At 43.2% G+C, this 22,443-nt stretch overlaps 1 protein-coding gene across 1 annotated transcript in view; it reads left to right on the forward strand.

Annotated features, from left to right (window-relative positions):
• Positions 1–22,443, forward strand: part of LOC121284675 (inactive dipeptidyl peptidase 10-like) — an 864,551-nt gene that overhangs the window by 754,222 nt on the left and 87,886 nt on the right. Inside the window, exon 13 of the mRNA XM_041200234.1 lies at positions 11,237–11,344. Within this exon, the coding sequence (XP_041056168.1) occupies positions 11,237–11,344 (108 nt within the window). The remainder of the gene's footprint in view (positions 1–11,236; positions 11,345–22,443) is intronic.

Below are 22,443 nucleotides of genomic sequence, written 5' to 3' on the forward strand. Positions count from 1 at the left end.
CATAGGGGCTATAAAGGGCCATGGGGGCTGGGTGGGGGGCATAGGCTGGTATGGAAAGTATGAGGGGTTGTGGGGTGGGTGGGGGCCATGAGGTGACATGGTTAGCATGGATGGAGCATGGGGTGTGTATAGTAGGTGAGGGGGTTGAAGGGTGAGGGCTGGAGGGATGTTTCATGTTTTATTCTTTATCTTTAAACTTTGGACGCAGTTCTGGAGTCCTGAGGTAGGCCTTCCGCTCAGCTCATCTCAGCAATCAGCAGCCTCCTCAGTTCTTCCCGATTTCTTGGGTTGCCCCAGCTTCAGTCTGACTGGTTGAGCACCTTCTTTCACAGTCACCTTTGCCTTGACATGCAAGAGCTTTCCTAACTTCCTGTCAAAAAACTCTGACTTCTATGTACTTCTCCCATCATTGTAGACCTCTGATCTACTGACCTGCCTAGAGACTCCCACTTTAAAGGAATTACTTCCAACCAATACCAACTCAGTAAAGTGCAAATTGTACAATCTACAATATTAAAAACTCAGCTCACCTTTGAAGTTAGCATATCTAAACTTCATCTTTATCTTTCCAGTGGCTAGATATTTTCCCCTGTGAAACAGACAAATGATTTGTTTGCTTCTAACATTGGTAAATGAGCTAAGTTGGCTTCAAAGAAAACCAAAAGTACCATTATTACACCAGACCCAGAATTAAATTCCATAGCAACAAGCTTACCCTCTCACTTGGAGCTACTACTGCCCTTTTAGCTAAAACTTGCATCATCGCACAACTAGTAAAGGCATATTAATCTTTACTATCATTCTCACTCTCAATACCATACTTTCATCCAGTTTATGAAAGTCTTTATTTGCACTGTGTCTTTGTTTACTCTGTCTTTGCCTCTGATTACTTGTGTGGTTCTGCTGTGCCTATGAAACCTTTCTTGCCCTTCAACATCTCCTCTAAATGTTTCTGAATATCATCTGCAAGTAGTTGATTTAAACCAACACTTATCAGGGTGGTGACTCTTTCCATATTGAAAGAATGATTTTTGCTTGTCACAGCTCTTCTCTTTGTCCTGCGAATTCCTTCATGACTTTCCATACACGGCATGTACCATGACATCTGATCCTCCTTGCATGAGCACAACTCCCATCTGTGATAGTTCAGTTCTCATCATTCATGTTTCCCTATTATTTCTTTGCGTGTGAATGTGTGGTCAGCTGCCCCTTGATTTGTCAGCCTCGGGACCACACTCATTCTTTCCACAATCTTGATTGATGAGGATTCACTCCGTAGACCATCAATGAAATAATCCCACAGGTATCCATCCAACTTTTCCCTTACTTGCAGTTTAGCGATGTGTTTTGACTGCATGACATAATCACTGTTAGTCTCTGTCTGCCTTTGATCTCGAGGAATAAATTTTTATCTCTCTGCCTCCACCACTCGCAAATTTTTGCCATGCATTTCCAGTGTCCCACCTTTAAAGTTTCATATCATTTACTGATAGGTTTGCCTAGCAAGACCAAGTCTTGCACTCCTCCAAAGTAGTGTGCTATTATTGAATTCAGCAGAATAGCCACTGCCTGTGTGTTGTTTGGAATATTGTCTGCATTAGGCACCTTCAAGCCATTTGTGATGGCATACAATGCAAACCATTCAATCTAACGATCCCACTCCTAATTCTCATTGTAATTTGGCAAAAATGGTGGCAAAAATTGACGGATTTGAATCAGATTCGAACCTGCCGTGTCCGACATTATACATCTATTTTGAATCCCATTCGTCGCCAATTTTTTCGGGTTTGTACCTTTCCAAGAAGGACACAGGACACAGATTGTGGGTGGCTTCAAAGACAGTTTACTAGGAGCCAAAAAGATAACACCCAACCAGCTCCCCAGACACACACTAGAACCTCCCAAGTTAAATGAATAGTGCCCATCACCTTCATACATTGTTGCAATAGATGGAAGAGTTAACCACATAAAATAGACTCCAAAAGTGATAGCTATATAGACAACAGGTACAATTCAAGTCTTTTGTAGCACCTTTATCTCCATCAGTCTGATGAGAGATTCTGTAAGTAGACTATGTCCCTAACAACCTGCAGTCCATGTGGACTAATTTGAACTTTCAATTGCTGGGCAAAAAAATGCAGTAGCAAATCAGCTGTCAGTTTATTGGTTTCTTTTCCTTGCACTTAATGGAAAGCAAATTCAGGCAACATCTAAAATGGGCATCATATTTCCACCCAGCGATAAAAGTTAAAATTAACCCCATGTCTTTCCCTTCTTTCTCGGTATAACAATTATCCCAGTTTGCCCACTTCAGTCTTTTGACTTCATGTCCAAGAAATATTCCAAACCTCCTTTCTGTTGTACCTCCATGTACAGGTAAAGCTACAAGACCTTGAATTGTCACAATTTCTTCGATTTGGTACATAGGTCAAACATTTACAGAGCTCTTGCGCTGCACCAATAGGAATCGAAAACTAGCAGCCATATCTGTAACATTTATATGTTTGATTCCTGAGAACTAAATCAAACAAATTTAGTAGCCCTGTCATCTTAGAAAACAGTATTCATCATTCAAAGCTCTCAAGCAGAGTAGCAAAACTATTTAATCACAAATAAAATTGCGCTATTATCAAACATGATACAGTGACATCATTTATTATGTGCCGTCCAGACAGTTGAACTGGAGGGGATAGTACACAAAAGAACATTACATTTAGCACTTTACAATTAGCTAATTGATCGAATTTCTGCAGAGGACCAAAGCCAAGTGGCTCTTTAGACACAACACATTCCATTTTCAGTCCCTCACCTGGAAAGAATTTGAAAGGATTTTATTTATGTATTGAAGGCATTTGTATACATAAGAAAACATCATAGATAAACAAAAATCCTTTCTTTACTTTGGCTTTGCATATTATATAGCGACTTCCATATAATGTAGTCTGAAAACAATCTAGGACCACAAAACAAAAGCAAAATATTGGAATACTGGAAATCTGAAATGAAAACAGAAAATGTTGGCAGTACTCAGCATTCATGGAGTGAGAAAGAAGCTTAACATTAAAGGTTGGTGATCGTTCATTAGAACTGGGAAAATTTAGAGGTGTAAGAGGTTTTAAACAAGAGCAAGGACACGAAAAGGAGCTGGAGGGGTGGAGGGGAGAAGGTAAAAAGGGAAGATCTGGGATGGGTTGGAAAGCGAGAGTGATTAAAAGATAAAAGGGATGATGATGCAAGACAAAAATGGGGTGATAATGAGACAAATAAAGGAACAAAAGAGGGGCCTAGTGGAGTTGTATATGGCAGCGGCAGAACTATTGGCAGCACCAGTTGTCCAAAAATATGGGAGCAGTAGTTATGATCTGAAACTGTTGAACTCAGTGTTAAGTCTAGAAGACTATAAAGTGCCTAATTGAAAGATGATCTGTTGTTCCTCAAGGTTGCACAGAGCTTCATTAGAAGAGGTGGATGCAGAAATAATCAATGATTTCAAAAAGAAATTGGATGCGCTTTAAGGAAGTAAACTTGCAGGGCTACTGGGACCAAGCGGGTCATGGGGCTGACTGGATTGCTCCATGGGGAGCTGACGTTGACTAGCCTCCTTCTGTGCCATAAATGAATCTATGGGTGGAATTGACCCAGATGCGGTAGAAGGCGAGTAAAGCGACATTTAACTCGCCGGCTGCAGCAGCGGCTTCTCACGCTGTAGCGTCCCAAAGCCCCCCACATTCATTTTGCATTCTCAGGAAACATGCTGTTTCCATGGTGGGCAGGCTCTCATTCACCCGCCACACCATCACCTCGCTGCTTCAGCACAACTGGCACCATCTTTAAAGTCCAGCTGCGTGCACACATCTCAGTGCTTCCAGCCCACAACTACTGCAAAGAAGACATGGTCCTGAAAGGCAAAAAGACTGCGGCCCCCAGGTTCAATGACTCATCCCTCAAGTGCCTTTTGGATGCAGTGAAGGCTTGCCGTGATGTCCTGTACAACCACCCTGGCCGCAGGATAGGCAGCAACCTCACTAATCTGGCTTGGTGGTTGCGGTGGTCAGCACCAATGCCCTTCAAAATAGGACAGCCACCCAGTGCCGCAAGAGGATGAATGATCTCCGTTCTGCCAGGGTAAGTCGCTCTTCTCACACTCTCAACTCTCACACTCACAAACACATCACACACTCACAGGGCCCTCAATCACTGCTGGTTCATGGGACATTCACTCTCTTACACACACCTTCATCGGCCTAATAATGTCCATGGGACCACTCACCACCCACACATGCCAGGCATATTTATTATCTGGCCTGGCAGGGGTCCTGCTCACATTCTCTCCATCTCTTTTCATGCAGGACAAGCTGGCATGCAACAAGAGGGAGAGGTCACAGACTAGTGAAGGAATTCCTGAAATCAAGGTCCTTAGGGACTTTGAAAACAGAGCCAGCTGGCCGGCAAGGATCTAGACCGTCCCTGTGCTGATGGTGAGTTGGGCACTGCTCTACCAAGTGAGGTTCCAGCTGTGCAACATCCATCAGACAACCATGCTGTGAGTGATGTGCCCTCTTTCACAGGCCACTGCCATGAACTAATTTTCTCCCCTTGCTTTCGCAGGCACATCTGGGAAACAGCCGACAGAGTTCACGACCCAGAGTCTCCAATCAAGCCCCGAAGAAACCTCTGAAGAGGAATCTGAAGGCACCCTCCTTGAAGTTCCATCACAGCACTCACCCACACGATCCATCAGCATAGACACACCTTGGTGAGAGCTAGCTTTACAGTAGCCTGGGGATCACAATCTGGTGAGCACATCACACTGTCTGATCTGCAGCAGGCGGTGGCAGGGACTTCCCAGATGTCCGGCACTCGGAGAACTGCTGGAGGCCAGAAATTTGCTGAGTCCGAGTTGGATGACAAGTCTCTGGACTCTGTCATGTCACAATTGCTGGAGCTGCAAAGGGAACATTAGGAAGGGATGTCCGCTGTTCTCCTCAGAATGCAAGGCACGATGGAGGAGTCTGTTCGTCTTCATTCTGAAGTAACAGCGCTGGCACGCCAACACACTGGTAGGATGGCAGCCGCCGTGGAGACCTTTGTCCAGGACATCAGTCCCACACTGCTGTGCAGACTCAACTCCATCACTGAGTTGGCCTCCAACAGTGTGTACACAAGAGGGGCTCAGGGCAGCTCGATCTCACTCCAGCTGCCCCTTCTCCACAAGAAGTCAGCCAGAGGCCCTTGGGCACCCTTAGGGAGGAGGATCATCAGGTCTACTCCCCAGGGCCATCCATCCAGGAGTGCCTGGCCCATCGGAATCACTTCTTCCTGTGACCTTAGCTGCTCCAGCTTCATAGGCTGAGGAGGGTGCCACTGCCACACGGCATGACCCCGAAAGCAGGCCGGGGCCCTCTAGGTCTCAACCCTCCAGAGGACGCCCACCAAGTTGATCACAGAAAGGGTGTAGCAGTCAGCAGGCTGCCTCCACCTCCATTGTGGATGGCCAGAGAGCACCATGACATAGCAGCAATGTTAGGAAAATTAATAAGAATTAGTTGCACAGCCTGGGCATGTATATTAATCACTTGTATATACTGTTCCTAATGTCAATAAATTCCCAAGAATGTCTCCCTGCCTATGGCTCCTTTTTCTGATGAGCAGTGTTCATGTCACTCAGATGTGAAACCTTTCTGCACAAGATAAAAGGCAGATGTCTCAGTCCAGGACCTCTGTGCAGCCTTTGGACAAAAGTGATGGCTTTGCCTCTCACTCACTGGACACATTACAAATACCTGTACCTCAATGGTGCTTGTCATTGCTGCCAGAATTTCAAGGGGCAGGCGTCAGAGAATTCTGTTATTCTCTCTGTGTGCTCTCAGCACCTTTAAAGTGAGGCTGACCCCCATCTCTCCAGCATCTGTAACCAGTGATGCTGTGCTCCCGAAGGGATCAGGTTCTGAAGAAGGACAAAAGATCAAAAGCTTTTAAAGTTTCATGGCTGCGTCTCTATGATATGACCTTGATCACAGATCACAAGCGAGCTGTCCTTGGCTAGACAGGAGTCAGACATTTTCAGAGGCTATGAGAAGATTTATGAAGTGTCCTCACTGCATGTTGTCATCATCCTGCAAACGAGCGACTATTAGGGCCTCCACTACATCTCCATGACAGCAGCCTTATCACAGAGGGTATGTGCACTGCCATAAGCCAGACTGGAGTCAAAAATTCACAGATGCAATGTGAGGATCCATGGTGTCCCTTCACTTCATGTCGTCATCATCCTTCACAAATCTAGCAGCTAAGAGGGCCTCCTGAGCACGCCTGCCTCATCTGGCCAGTCCAAGGGCCTCATCCCCATCATTGTCACCTCCGAGGACCTCCTCACTCTCATCACCATCGGCGTCCTCCTCATTGGAGGAGACCTCCAGCTCCTGCATCTCCTCCTCAGCCAGCCCCTCTCCTTGTTGCAACGCCAAGTTGTAAAGGGCACAGCAGGCGATGACAATGCGTGACACCCTCTGTGGACTATATTGCAAGGCTCCACCAGACTCGTCCAGGCACCTGAACCTCACCTTCAGCATCCCGATGGTCTGCTCCACCAAGTTGCGAGTTGCAGCATGAGCCTCCTTATCACGTCACTCTGCTGCAGTCTGAGGCTGCTGCATGGGTATCATTAGCCAAATCCTCTGTGGGTAGCTCTTGTTCCCAAGGAGCCATCCCTGCAGCCTCTGTGGACTCTATAAGACTTTGGGGATCTTGACCAACTGAGAACATAGGAGCTGTGTACATTCCCTGAAAACTGTGTGCAGATCTGCAGGATGAGTTTCTGGTGGTCGCACACCAGCTACACGTTCAATGAATGGAATCCCTTGTGGTTGATGTAGTTGACCACGTGTTGCGACGGAGATCTGAACACCATGCGTATGCAGTCGATAGCACCCTGCACTTATGGGAAACTCGAGATCTGGGCAAATCCAATCACTCTTGCATCCTGGCTGTCCTAAACTTGGGCGAAATGCACAAAGTTGTGTGCCATGGAGAAGATGGTATCCGTGACCTCATGGATGTAATTGTGCATGGGGACTTGTGATATCCCACAGAGGTCACCTGTGGAGTCCTGAAATGAGCCACTGGTGTAGAAATTGAGTGCTGCTGTCACTTTCACAGCCACTGACAGTGGATGCCCTCCCTGTGAAGCCAAATCCTGCAGCAGGTGGCAGATGTGGCCGACCAGTTCCCTAGGTATGCGCAGTCTTCAATGACACTGGTTCTCGGTCATCTGCAGGAATGAAAGGCAGTGCCTATATACCCTGGATGTAACTAGGCACTGACTAGCACAGCTCGCTGTGGCTCCTCAGCCCCAGCCGCCTCTTCTTCCAGAGAGTGCTGCTCCTCCCTCTGCACCGCCAAGCACCTCAGTTGCTCTCTTCCCTGTCGCCTTTGCTCTCTGTAAGCCACAAGGCATACAATTACTTCACCAGGCTCCAAGATCCTGATGTACTCCTCCTGCAGGATGAGAGAGAGAGGCACATGGGTTAGCAACCACTTGGTTGGCCAGAAATTAGTATGCTGCATGACTACCTGAAAACCCACCCATCTCTGCCCCACTTCACCAATTGCTGGCAGCTTTGCCCATTGGACTGCATGCTGTGCTCTCAGCTCAGGGGCAGACATTCTCCTAACCTGCACTGCAAGGCTGCACTGTTAGCTTGAACCATGGGAGAGACTGGTCCAAACCGGGATGGTATTGCAAGGGTCTGTGAGCGCCTCCACCAGTGACTGCTCCATGGCCAGCTTGAGCAAAGAGATTGAATAACGTGCCCAGTCATCCAACAGTTCTGCAGTCCACTAAAACTTTCATTAGTTTGCAGTCTGTGACTGAGGGGGTGAAAAGCTCTGGGGTACTTGGTGGCATTTTGATGTCTCTGCGTTGCTTAAGTGGGCAGAGAAGTTAGAGTCCTGAGTCCAATCATATCAATGTGGCTGCGGCCGAACTCTCTCAGCTGCAGAGGAATGGTCACTTTATACAAAGTTTCCCTAATGCATGGCCACTTTCCTTTCCCACTACCCATCCCACCCTGCACGTGCTTATGCGCGCTACCTTCAACTGCAGGGCAGCCCTTGCCCCCCCCGTACCACCAACCCCCCGACCCCCCACCCACCACATCCCCAAGTCGCCTCACCCACAGAGCAGCCCACCATCCCCCCTCCCCAGTGCGCCTCAACCTTGAACCAACAAGCGACCCGGGCTCCGCAACGTAACTGTAACAATGTAACACTCACCTCCGAGTTCCCCTCAAAATGTAGCCTACCAGGTGCACATGCTGTTGAGAAACATGTTGGTGTGCAATCACAGTAACGTGGGTGGACAATCCAGCCGGGGGGGGGGGATAGGGGTGGAAATGATTCCAGCAGGCTGGACTTATAATGATATGCAGATGTATTACAATGAGGTTCCCGACGTCCGATGGTGGGAAACACGGCCTGCTATCGGCGGGCGGAGCGGATGATCGAAAACTATCTTCACAGTGTCGTGAAACCGATTTTTGGCCTTTTCACCATATTGTCCACTCACGCCACCGAACAAGCCCGATGGCAGCAGGAATGGTCGATTCCGCCCTCCGACTCTATAACAATGTAGGACACCAAGGACTGAGAGGTCAGAGTGGGAGTGAGATGAAGAATTAAAATGGCAAGTGATTGGAAGCTCAGAGTCACACTGGTGAACTGAAACATGGTATTCAGTAAAGCTATTGCCCAGTCGGCACTTGGATTCCCCAATTTAGAGGAAAGACTGCATTGGGAGCAGCAAATACAGCGTACTAAATTAAAAGAAGTACAAGTGAATTGTTGTTTCAACTGAAAGGAGTGTTTCAGGCCCTGGATGATGAAAACACTTTCAGATTATCTTTACTCCATTTATTATGTCCATTAGATATTTGAGAAAGGTCCTGGAGAAGGAAAATCATATTGTTGATAACAGCTCTTAAAACTGGAATATTGATACAAATCTAAAGTTGTAATCCAGTGAACAACTTGTATAAGACCAGTTCACATTTTCTTTCAAATTGTGCTTTTGTGTTGAATTATGCTTTGACATTATGTACTTTCTTTAGTGTAGTTTTGGGCATCATTGGGGAAGCATTCTGTGTTTAATAATACATTAAACCTGTGAATTCAGTAAATACAAACAATTTGTAGGTAGATGAACCCACACCTCTCTTCTTCTACCTCTAACTCTAAGGTTCAGCCTGAAGTGCCTAAGTGAAGAAAACGGTCAATGCTCACAGCTTCCTGTTTAAATAGTTTATTGAAACATTGATAAACTTGCAAACATCGGTATCCTGCTCCCCTTTTAAGTTAAATCAATATCATACTCACAAATATTATTCCTGTAACTTCTGAGCTGTGCCCTCTCTGTTAACCCCTGAATTGCTGCTTCTGAAAAGTTACTGCTTCTGTTCCAGCTATTCCTTTAGCTTAGATGTCCTGTTTTAGTTCATCCAATTCCCTAAATGTATTTTCTGAGAGCTGTATACTATGCAGTGCTGCTAATGCTGTCAGCAGCTGCTTTTTCTCGTTTACTTCATCTGTTACTGTTATCTGATACCACCACTACTGCCCTTACCGCTAAAAATACATGTTTCTTAAAACCACCAAATTATCACACCTGCGACAAAGATTGTCGCAAAATCCTTCCCCAAATCTGTGTCTTCTTGCATATTGTAACAATCCCATATCCTGTTTCATGAATAGTCCTCAAACATATGAAAGTAGTTTCAGTTGTAAGACCCTGGTTAAGATATCCAGGAGGTTGTGTTTCAATCAAAAAGTTCTCTGGGATTAGCATTTTCAAGGAGTGTGGGAGCACATTCAGATGCAGTGACTCCAAATCTGTAGGTATTATTTACAGTTCTACAGTTTGTAGACACTTACCCATTGTGTGGTCTGATGGTTTTGTTAGCTGTCTCGTGACTAGTATTTTGAAAAATGTCGCTCATCGTGTCTATGGCAGGTTTTCAAGGTCCCATGGAATGCTCGGGGCAGGGTTTGGCTAATTTCCGGTAATTGTCCATCGCAAACAGCCTTTTTAGCAGTACCTTCTTTTTCTGGCTTTTAAATTGCTGGCTTCTTTGAAGTTGAATGTATTCTTGCTGAAGGACCAGCTATAAATTGGTTATGGAAGTCTGCTGAAGGAGGAGAGGATATTCAAATATACAGTAAAGAGAATAGTAGCAGGCTTCAGGAGGACACAGGCTGGTGAAATGGGCAGACACATGGCAAATTAAATTTACTGCAGAGAAATGTAAAGTTTTATAATTTTCAAGCAGAAATCAGGATAAACTCAATGGTCCAATTTTAAAGAAGGTGCAGGAACAGAACAACCTGGGAGCTCACAAGCACAAATCTTTGAAGGTGGCTTGTCAAGTCGATAAGGCTGTTAAAATCATATGGGATGGTTCCTTGATAAACAGAGGCACAGCAAGGAGGTTATGGCAAGCCTTCTTAATAAATCACTGGTTAGGCCCCAGTTGAGTAATGTATCCAATTCTGGCACTGCACATTAAGAAGGGCTTGAAAAGGGTGCAGAGGAGATTTAGTTATGTTTCAGTTATGTAGGAGACTAGGGAAGCTGTGATTCATCTCCTTAAAAGCAGAGAAGATTAATGGGAGATTTAATAGAGTTGCTCAAAATTATGAGGAGTAAATAGGAAGACACTGTTTCCTCTGACAGAAGGATCAGTGACCAGAAGACAAACATTTAAAATAATTGGCAAAAAAAAACAGGGGCAAGATGAGAAGACTTGTTTTATGCAATGAGTTGTTATAAACTAAAATGTACTGCCCTAAAAGGTGGTGAAGCAGGATTAATAGTAACGCTCTTTGATATATACTGGAAAAGGAAAAAAATTGCAGGATTTTGAGAAAGAGCAGGGTTGTAAGACTAATTGAACAGCTCTTCCAAAGAGCTGGCCTAGGCACAATGGACAAAATGGTTTATTTCTGTGCTGCATGATTCTGTGCAATAAAATGAGTAACTTTCATGCATTTTCTTAAGAAATCTAACACCTAGAACATTATTAATCTGATCCATGAGAACTAAAAGCACAACAGCTGATGGTTCCAGAATAATGAATTACACATTTACACATTTTAGAAAGGAAAATTAATTGGATTTCATGGATCTTGTTTTTAATATTTTTATATTTTTCAATAATATGGTGGCACTTCTCTATATTTTTAGAATGAGGAACCAGTGTTCTCAAAGGATGGCAGCAAGTTTTTTATGACCGTGCCTGTAAAACAAGGTGGTCGTGGAGAATTCCATCATATTGCTATGTTCACGCTCCAGGTGAGACACTATGAATTGTGCTTCATAGTTATTCAGATGACAGCACTTAATACAGATCACAAGACTCCAGATGGTATTGTTTTTTCTCTGTCAAACCAACCGCATCTTCATTAATTAACTTCAAGAAACATTACAGCCTTGAAATACCAATCATTTTCACACTTGTTATTGTTAACTGCTCCAAGTTTTGATTAGGTTGGTTAAGTGATGAAAGATGAAAAAGAACAATTGTTGGCCAACACATGAAAATTCCTACAGTTGACCAGTCATTTGATTATAGGAAAATTATTATTAGAATTGATCTAATTTTCTGCTTCATCAAACTTTTATAAAGTTTTATGGTCGCTTTGCGTAATAGGATTTTATAAGCTGCAGTAGGATTTTACTTAAGCTATTACTGCAATACCGAATTTTTGATTAGTGTACTATTAACATAATGGGATAGAAATTCGACTTGGGTAGTGGCTCAAAGGGGGTAGTATCACAACAACTTCATGTTATATGCATCACCTGATATTCAGTGCCATGAAGTGGAATTAAGTATTAAGCTTGTGTATAGCGGGCGGCTGATCCAATACTACCCATTTTGAGCTACCGCTGGTGATGAATTTCGACCCCGATGGTTCAACATTGTAACTGAAAAAAATCTAATCTTAACTCCCTTACTTAACATATACAGACTTCTTCATAACTAAAATGATCAACTAGAATAATGAAGCTAGAATGATCAACAGCTATCAATTTCCATATTATTGGTCTATTTTAAGACTAATTCAACTTAGTCTTAGAAAAATTGATACTCAGTTGAACTATTATGCAGGAAAGTCAGTCTGGGACTTCAAAGTCACTGACTTTAAAAGCCATTGGGAGAATTTTATGGGTCCCTACTGGCAGATTTGGAGGTGGGGAAGCCCGTAAAATTCCCCTCCCTCTCATCCAACCCAACCTGCCCTCAACTTTATGGGGGGGGGTGGGGGTAGAGAGGCCTCACCCTAATTGATGCTCTTAAGTGGCCAATTAATGACCACTTAAGGGCCACTTCCTGCCCAGCCTAAACTTTGAGGCCAGCAGGAGGAGATCAGGGGTAGGGGAGAAGCCTGAAAGGTCACCATGCTCGAGCCTTGGCATGCTTCCCTCACCAGCCCCAATTCCACATAGGGTGGTTGTAACGAATTCCCTCCCCAAATCTTCCTCCTTCCCAGCCCTCCCCGTGGTCTTTCCAACATGAACCACAGTCTCTCTCTACCCCTACTCCACCACCCCCTGACCCCCTTAGCTTCCCCTTCCAACCCAGCCACAAGACTCCAACACTTGTCTCCATCCTGGCTCCTGGACTTAGAATCTGTGGACTACTAGAGTTGCTGGTCAACCAGATTAGCACACAGCTCCCTGAGGTGGGATTTTTGCCGAGTGAGGGGCAGAAGTCTCACTTCCAGGAAATGAACACTCCTCAGAGCTTTAAATGACTGTGGGCAGCTGGTCTGCTGATTCTGCAGGGCGGGAAACCCCATAACCTGTTAACTTCTGCCCTTTTGTCTTTTAAATATCACTCTCTTCATGTAATAATGGAAAATGTGTAAAAACCTATCATTGAAGGTTCATTAAACATTGCTCAGTAAAAGTGACCCAGAATATCACGGACCTTTCTCTTCTTAAAAAAAACAAATCTAGTCAAATGAATGGGGTGAGTGCTGATTGTGGGGGATCTATGTGGAAAGAGATTGGACAGCCTCACTCCAGGTTTGATATGCATTGAAATGAAATGCCTCTCATTTGGTATTAATTGGCACTAAGTTGGCAATTTCATTTACAGCCCATGGGATAGCTGGATTTTACAATGCTTGTTTGAGGATTGAGGGGAAACATGGTCATGGCATGACAGGAGAGTTTTCAAGTACACGCTGTTTGGATGGTAACATGTCTGTAGTACATTAAAAGTCCATTTTGTGCAGTTGTGTATAGATACAAGGTGTTAGTGTTATAAGGAAGCAATGGAACACCAGGATTTCTAACTGACTCTTGTTATATTGAAAAGGGGAATGTCAGGCACAGCTGGAGGCACTGGATTGGATGGTGGGCCAGTGATGACAGGAAGATCAGGAGTAATCTATGTTTCAAATTTAAGTATGATTAAGGGAGCAGGTAGACTGAGAAAAACCGCGAGAGAGCAAAAGATTTTTAAAAAATAATTGGGTGGGATTTATTGGTAGCTTCTGAAGACTTGTGATAACAGCCAGAAGATGTGATTTACATGCCGGTGATCTATTTGTTAGTTTAAATGAACTTCAGCTGCTGTGCCATAGCTGTGATTACAGTGATACCCCAAGCAACAGCCTGGCCACCTTTGCAATCTTACAGGGAGCTGGTAAAAGGGTATAGCTCCATTATGCTGAGAGAGGGGTGGAAGGACTGGAAACACAATTGTGCATTAATAAGATTTGTAACTTTTCAGATTTGTTGAACATTTGTTCACAGGAAGAATTTGGGGGAAAATTTGCTTTTAATGTTGGGGCTTTGAAAGCACTGTGTATTCACACAAGTGAAAAAAGAACTAAAATGGTAAGTAGTTAAAATGGTAATGAGTTAGCTTCATGTTCTTTCCCTATGAACTGTAAATAATAAATATTTTAGATTGCCTCTGCAATAGTAAAACCCCTCATTGCGTTTCAGAGTCTTTGATCCTTTTCATAATGTGACCAGTGTAAGTTAAGACACAGAGGCAATCAGTGAGATAAAAGCAAAAAACTGCAGATGCTGGAAATCCAAAACAAAAACAAAAATACCTGGAAAAACTCGGCAGATCTGGCAACATCTGTGGAGAGGAGCACAGTTAACGTTTCGAGTCCACATGACTCTTCAACAGAACTAAGTAAAAATAGAAAAGGGGTGAAATATAAGCTGGTTTAAGGGGGGTGGGGTGGTGGGACAAGAAGAGCTGGATAGAGCCAGTGATAGGTGGAGATAACCAAAAGATGTCACAGACAAAAGGACAAAGAGTGCTGAAGATAATATCACCACCTTCAACACCTCTTTGTCCTTTTGTCTGTGACTTCTTTTGCTTATCTCCACCTATCACTGGCCCTCTATCCAGGTCTTCTTGTCTCACCGCCCATCCCCTTAAACCAGCTTATATTTCACCCCTTTTCTATTTTTCCTTAGTTCTGTTGAAGAGTCATGTGGACTCGAAACGTTAACTGTGTTCCTCTCCACAGATGCTGCCAGACCTGCTGAGTTTTTCCAGGTATTTTTGTTTTTGATTTGAGACAATCAGTGAATTTTATTATGAAGAAACTGCAGAGAAGAGGACTTCACTGTGGTTAAGAGGTTGAAAATCAATTGTTAAAGTCAAGTAAAATGACTGGCTGGTGTCGAGAAATGGAGTGTGCTCTTCAGTTTGTTTTATTATGTAAGGACAAGTTGTACTGATTGTGTTTGATCCTAACTTTAATAACTATGTTCATCTCATTGTGGAATACAGCAACTGGAATCAGGGCTCATTTTACACAATGTTTGTTTAAGACTGCTTTTGTCAAGATTGGAGAGGTGAATGAGTGTACTTGTGAAAGTTATGAATATCCAGTTCAGGTCAGCCGGTTATATAGGTATATAGGTTATATTCCCTCCCCAAACCAGTAATGCTATTAGACAAGTAAATATAGGGCAGTGGAGAAAACTTCAATTAAAGTAAAATGCTCAGATCACTTAGAAAGTTACTAACAGCACTCCCTTCAAGAAAATCTCTATGACAGATTCAAATTCATAATTAAAATACAATCACAGGAAAAATAGGAGGGTGTAGATTCCTCTGTGAGGCTTCTTATTTTATTGCTGGTGACGTGGAACAGTTATATCATCAGTTAAATGAGAGATTCTTACCTTGTACACACTGGCCCATCGACAAATGATTTTGGAAACTACAAAGGTAGTTGCAATCCTCAATTTGTACAAGAAAGGGGCACAGTAATGGGTGTAAAGGACAAACAGAATTTTTCACAAGAACCAATGCAACAAAAGCATTTTTATTCAATAGGCTTCTTTCACAAGAACAGCTTGTCTCTTAACATAGATTTCACCAAACCAGAAACCCTGGAAGCTTTGTACCAGCTTTTTGGGGGAGCGTTTTGTCCCTGACCTGCACTGAAAGAGGAAGAACAGGAAGAAATGAGACAACCAACTCCGTCCCTTTCTGGACAGGTTGTCCGTAATCAACACATTCAACTAAGATACGTGTAAACACAACCCCAATTCCCCATTCACCAACAGTCCACATCTTTCCTCCCCTCAGTTAGGGATTATTAGTGTCTACTTGGCCAAAGGGTAAAAATAAAAACCACTACAAAATAAATATTCCATTCCAGATTTAGAAATCAAATCACTCCATGTTGCATATAACCATCAACTTTTCATCCTCGTGCATTCCCTTTGTGCCTGTGTCCATGTAGTTTTGTCCTAGCATTCTATGCAGTGCTATCCAAGTCTGTGGGCAGAATTTTCTGCCTGTCGGGCGGGCAGGCCCACCCAGCCTGACGTCCGGCAGGAAGCGCTATGCGCTTCCTGTGCAGGTGGGGGGATTCCCCAAAAGCGAGAGTGCGCACTTTCGCGCATGTGCACACAAGAGTGCCCATCTCCCTGAGGCTAAGTGCTGCCTCAGGGAGATTGCTTCCACATTGAAAAATAAGAAAACTAGAAAAAAAAATTCCCTAACATGTCCTCCTCATGTGACAATGTCACATGAGATGGGACATGTTCATAATTTACATAATAACTTTATTAAAATATTTAAAACCCTGCATCAAACCTCATCTCACCACTGGATGAGGTTTCATGTTTTCTCTATTTGCCGCGGGGGCTCCTGGCCTGCCCGCCAACCTTAAGGTTGGACAGGCAGGTCCTTTAATTAGTTAAATGATCCTGTCAATGTCCTCAATTGGCGGGCCCGCAGCTAATTTTGCTGTGCCCCCGCCTTCCTGAAAATTTAAATGGGGCGGGATAAGGTCGGAGGTTCTGCCCGACATCATCCTGCATCATTTTACAGGTCGGTGAGCGGGCCCCGCCCCCCTGCTCGCCGACGGCAAAATTCTGCCCCATGGCAGCAGCATGGCTGGTGAAAGGCCGCTAATTTTTGGTGGGGGTGATTGCAAATGGCCAAGGGGGACAATCTCAAGCAGCTCTGAGCCTATATTGCCCAGCTGCAACATCGGCTATCAAATGCTGCATAACCTTTGGGTTCATAAATATGTGAATGAAGTTGATCACCGCTTTAGCACCTATACAGCTATCATGTAAATTAACAGATTACACAAGTTAGCTTAACAAAAACAGAAACAGAAATACCTGGAAAAACACAGCAGGTCTGGCAGCATCGGCGGAGAAGAGCACAGCTGACATTTCGAGTCCTCATGACCCTTCAACAGAACTAAGTAAAAATAGGAAAGGGGTAAAATATAAGCTGGTTTAAGAGGTGGGGGGGGTTTGTTGGGACAAGCAGCCTGTGATAGGTGGAGATAACCAAAAAATGTCCTTTTTATGCAGTGAACAGTGGGAGTTAAGACACAGAGGGACACAGTTAGTCATATTTCTAAAGAAGAAACTGCGGGGACCTTTGCTAAGACTAAGAGGTTGAAAGTCGTTTGTTACAATCAAGTGAACTGACCCAGTAACATACTGCCTGCATCAGAAGCCACAGGCCTGTGTTAATTCCGTGGGTGAATACTCTGTTCCTTTTCAAGACCTGTCCAATTTCACAGGCTCTGTGTTGATTCCATTGGTGAAGACTCCAACAGGACACCCTGTGGAGGAGGAGGGTATAGCAGAGAGCAAGTTCCAGATTTCAGGATTTAGCAGTGCATGTGCAAACATCAGGAAAAGAATTTTCTTGTCGGTGAGCAGGGGCAGGGCCCGCTCACCGACGCGTAAAATGACACGCAGTGACATCGGGCGGGCATCCTGATGTCACCGTGTGTCATTTAGATTTTCAGTTCAGCGGGCGCGCAGCTGAGTCGGCTGCGCTCCTGCCAAACTGTCAAAGGCCTATTAAGTTCATTTAAAACCTAATTAATTCAACTCAATGAGCTGCCCGTCCAACCTTACAGCTGGCGGCAGGCGAAGACCCCGGGTGGCCTTTGCATTTTTCATGAAACCTCATCCACGGGTGGGATGAGATTTCATGAAGTGTTTTAAAATGTAATAAAAACTTATACTTTTATTCTTTGACATGTCCCAGCTCATGTGATAGTGTCACATGAGGGGACATGTTTTAAAAGTGTTAAGAACCTTTATTTAAAACTTTAGCACTGAAACAAATCTCCCTGAGGCACCTCCGTGCCTCGGGGAGATCTCTGTGCTCTTTCGCGCGCATGCAAATTCATCCTCCCCCACAGGGAGCGCTCAGCCAGGCCTTAATTGGTCCGCCTGTGTAAAATGGCGGCGTGACCCCGATCGGCGGCGCTGGTCAGGTTCGCACCCGCCCCTGCACAACCCCCACGACAGGGTGGAAATTTCTGGCCCAGGAGTTGGTGTCAGATTTACCCATTCCTATTGACAAACACTGACAGCCTTGCCATTATTACAGCTGCAAATTCCAGGCCATATCTGCAATTTGGGGCAATCTACCTCCAAAGGGCACTGCTTATAGGAGAGAGTTCAGAAATGAATAACATTTGAGGACTTGGAGCTCTAGGCTATGACAAGAGATTTCCAGAAATGAACATATTGTCATTGGAGAAACCAAGATTAAGTGATGACATGACTGATCAATTGTAACATAGTGTGTAAAAGCTGCCCTAAAGGGTAACTTCTGTTTTATTTGGTTTCATACATTGATCCCAAGAAATATATTTTGCTGCAAGTCAACTATTTTGAATTATTCTTCCCAGTTGTCTTTCTACGGTGTATATTTGTTGAATACCTTGAAAAGGCATCATTTAACCCATTTTATACAAAGCAGAATATTGACAATGCAGCTAGTAAAACAACATAATTTAAAATATCTTTTCCCTGTTTCCAGATGGCAATGTATTGTGTTCCAAAAAGATTGGGAGAAACTATATTTCATGACACAAGGCTACTTCCTTTTTCATCTCTGTAGTGCTGTCACAGTAATGCTAAGGTGTAGCAAAAGCCCATTTAAGTTGAAATATATATATTAATATAATTGAAACCATGCTTGAGTAAATAGCCCAAACTATGTGTCTACAAGGCTCCTGCCTCGATCCAAGCTGATACTGGATTCTACTATGCTGTGTTAAGAGCACACTTTGGAAGAGTTAATGAGCACAGTATCTGTTGAAGGGTCATGAGGACTCGAAACGTCAACTCTTTTCTTCTCTGCTGATGCTGCCAGACCTGCTGAGTTTTTCCAGGTAATTCTGTTTTTGTACAGTATCTAGCACCACTGGCCTCCCTAATTCTGTAAATTCAGTCTACACTCATCCTTATCAATCTCCAGATATCTCAAAGACAGCCCTACAGTTTGTGTAGAGAAAAACACAAGGAAGGTGCTTAATGTGCAATTATTGTGCAATTACCAGTGTGGCTGAGTCTTAATTGCCCACAAAAGTGGCCAACAAACCATTCAGTTGTAAGAAGGTAGCCCTTCTTAGGGCAACTTGGGATGCCAGTGACACCCACCTTACCAAAATTATTTTAAATATCGCCTTTTTCTGTATCAGTGATTGAAAGTACTCTTTGTAGGAGCTGTACTGTCTTCAGAAGTTGCATTCATTTTCTGCCTCCTCTTGCAGAAAAAAAAACACAAATCCGCAACTGTATCAAATTTCTCTATATTAAATATGCAGTTAAGGTAGCCTTTGAAGATCTGCATTGTCAATCATTACTGAAACACAAAAGCACAAAACTCACAACATAACATAACAGTTTAAGTAACAGGATTAGAAAATTTGGCCTGTAGCTGTAGGTTCCCAGGAGAGGATGTGTATATATATATATATATATATATATATATATATCATTTGTCAACTAAACTCTTGTTTGAGCTGCCAGTTGATAAGCTATGCAGATTATGGCAGAACATAGATGCTGATGTATTTTATTCCATCTCAAGTGGTGACCCTTTCAGTGGCATCACCTTCAAAGGAATCACAAAGAAATTGCATTCAAAGTAGAATTAATATTTCTGCTTATGCTGCAAAATTCATTTTTGCTTTTGGGAATTGCATTTTTTTTGGAGAAGATCCTGTGAATAAAAAAGCTGTAAATCAGATACACTTAATGACAATTTTAGCAGAATTACCAAAGCTGAAATAGCACAATTCAAGGACAACTTCGTAACGAGAACAATGCTGCGAGATTCTGCAACACCACAATTTGCCAGTGACAGAATTGAACATTGCAGACTAGTTGTTACAGCCTGCTTTAATATGCTTCCACTTCCTCTTTTATCACCTGTTGATAAAAGTAACATTCCTGCATCAAAATAAGAAATTGAGACAGGTTACAATTTATTCAGTAGGTTGGTCTTGGACCGATTTGAGTAACGTTTTACCTTTCTGTACATTTTTCTAATCCAGTAGTATAGACATACTTAATAATGTTTACACTTGTTCAGCAAACAAAAATATGAATATATCTTATTGGTTGACCCTTAATGTTATGATTTTTTATTCATGATTTTGGTAAAGCTGCCAAGGCCATCATTTATTATCCATACCTAATTGCCCTTAACTAAACGCCTTGCTAGACCATTTCAGAGGGCAGTTAAGGACATTAGTGTGATAATATAACTATTTTGTTTTGCCATTACAATACTTCTTCAAGTGCAATGCTAAAAAAGCTAAAGTTTATTGGTAATGAGTTTGACTGAGTAAAATAAACTTTAAAACAGATGAAGTGACTGTTATTACCATAGTTTTGGCATGTCAGTTTACTATGGATGGCAGATGTAGACAAATCCATATTTTGTCATTTCCAGAGTTGACGATTCCAATGCTCTTAGCTGACATTCCAACATACATGGTTTCACCTTACCCATATCCTATTTGCCCATGAAGTCCTGTTTACCAATCATTCCTGCCTTCATTGATCTATGCTGGTTCCCAGTCCCCTGAGGGCTCAAGTTTAAAATTCTCTTCCTTGTGTTTAAATCACTCCTTGGTTTCATCCTTCTGTGTCTGACTTCTGCCTCTTGCCCCATTGGCATCTGTACTTTCAGCTATCTAAGCCCCATGCATTTTCCTAACTCTGTTGAATTTTCCAACTCTCCCTTTAAGAGTTTCATTAAAATCCATTAAGAAAACTTTTGGTCAACCCCTCGATATCTCTTTCTTTGGTTCAACGTCAATTCGTTTTTCCTCCTGCTTCTGGAGACACCATGGGACTTCTTTCTATGTTAAAGGCACCATTTATGTACAAGTTCTTGTGTTGTTAAAGGATGACAGCACTCTCTGAAAGAACATGTAGCTCCAATAGTTGTTTGGTAGTACGGAACTTGAAAAAGAGACAAGCTATTGAAGCTTTTATCTTACACTCATCAGGACAGCTATACAAGATAAACCAACAGTAATAAATTTATATTAAATAAATTTAAACTGCATGAGAGGAGTGCTGATTGGTTGGCAAGTGGACTCTGGTCAGAGGTATTGCCATGGGGAATGCAGCAGAGAATTACTAACTGCCACGCCTTTGTTTCAAATTCAAAAAGACAGGTCCACTCTGACTGATCAAGGCATTGCCATGGGGAATGAACCAGGGAATGGCAGTCCCCCAAACATTTGTTTAGCTGAAAAAAGCATCATATGTGGACATGCTCCTTTTGTTTGTAAAGGACAGGGCCCTGTGTGTGAATATATGTGCCTTCTAACATGTGTAAGTGAGCTACAGTGCGAGCCTGAGTGATAATTTTAAATTGCTTTCTCAGTGTAATTCTTAGCACAATCAGGATTGTTTAGAAAGTAGTGTTCAGTTGTGGAGTCACATCTAATATTGGACACTATGTTTTGAGTTTTGCAAGCATGGGCTGGTTGGGTACAGTCTTTGTGTCTGTACATACCTGACATCACATTGAAACGGAAAGTCATATACCACATCACTTCTTGTGTGATAGGAAGATGATCTTTTTGGCTTAACAAGGTATTCCGAAAGACTTGGTTGATTTGCACATGCAACACAAATGTCTGGTAGCATTGTGAGTCCGCAAGGCTAACCCAGACATCCATATCTGTAAATGCAGCAAAGGGACTGGAATAGTCATCCTCAATAAGTGTGACTATATCTATAAAATGCAAATCATTCTTAATGACAGGTCCAAATTGATATCCATTGGACCTGCCACTAAGCATGACCGGACAGCCCTGCTTGAAAGCAAGATACAAAAATGCTTGTTCGACTTGTGAAAAAGTAAGGAGTTGCCAGGTGGTATATATGATGAGATTTTCCCTCATGGCTCATTGAGTCCATATATGTATGGACTGCCCAAGACACAAAAGTGAAGCCGCTTGACACCCTAAATTACCTATGAGTGGTTCTGCACAGCATGAATTGGCCAATGGTTGGATGATTTACTAGAACCAGTTCTGAGCAAGTTTTCCACACACATGGTGATGGATTCCTTCATCTTTGCAAAGACATACAAGACTTTCATATCGATAGCAATGCTGTGTCCATGGGCAGAATTTTTCTGTCGGCGAGCAGGGGGGTGGGGCCCGCTCGCCGATGCGAAAATGATGCGGGATGACGTCGGGGGGGACCCCTGATGTCATCTCGCCCCATTTAAATATTCAGGGAGGTGGAGGCACAGCAAAATCAGCTGTCCACCATCCAACCTGTCAGTGGCGAATTGAGGCCATTGACAGGGTGTTAAATCAATTAAAGACCCTGCCCGTCCAACCTTAAGGCTGGCGGGCAGGCCACGAGCCCCTGCGGACTTCTGAAAAAGCATGAAACTTCATCCACTGGCGGGAGGAGGTTTCATGTCGATTTTAAAAATCTTTAATAAAGTTTCTGTGATATTTATTAACACGTCCCATCTTGTGTGACATTGTCACATGAGGAGACATGTTAATTTAAAAAAATTTTGTTTTAACTTTCAAAAACTTTCAGCGGTCTCCCGGAGACAGCACTTAGTCTCAGGGAGATGTGCGCTC

This window comes from Carcharodon carcharias, chromosome 12 (genome assembly GCF_017639515.1).
Source record: "Carcharodon carcharias isolate sCarCar2 chromosome 12, sCarCar2.pri, whole genome shotgun sequence".
NCBI lineage: Eukaryota > Metazoa > Chordata > Chondrichthyes > Lamniformes > Lamnidae > Carcharodon > Carcharodon carcharias.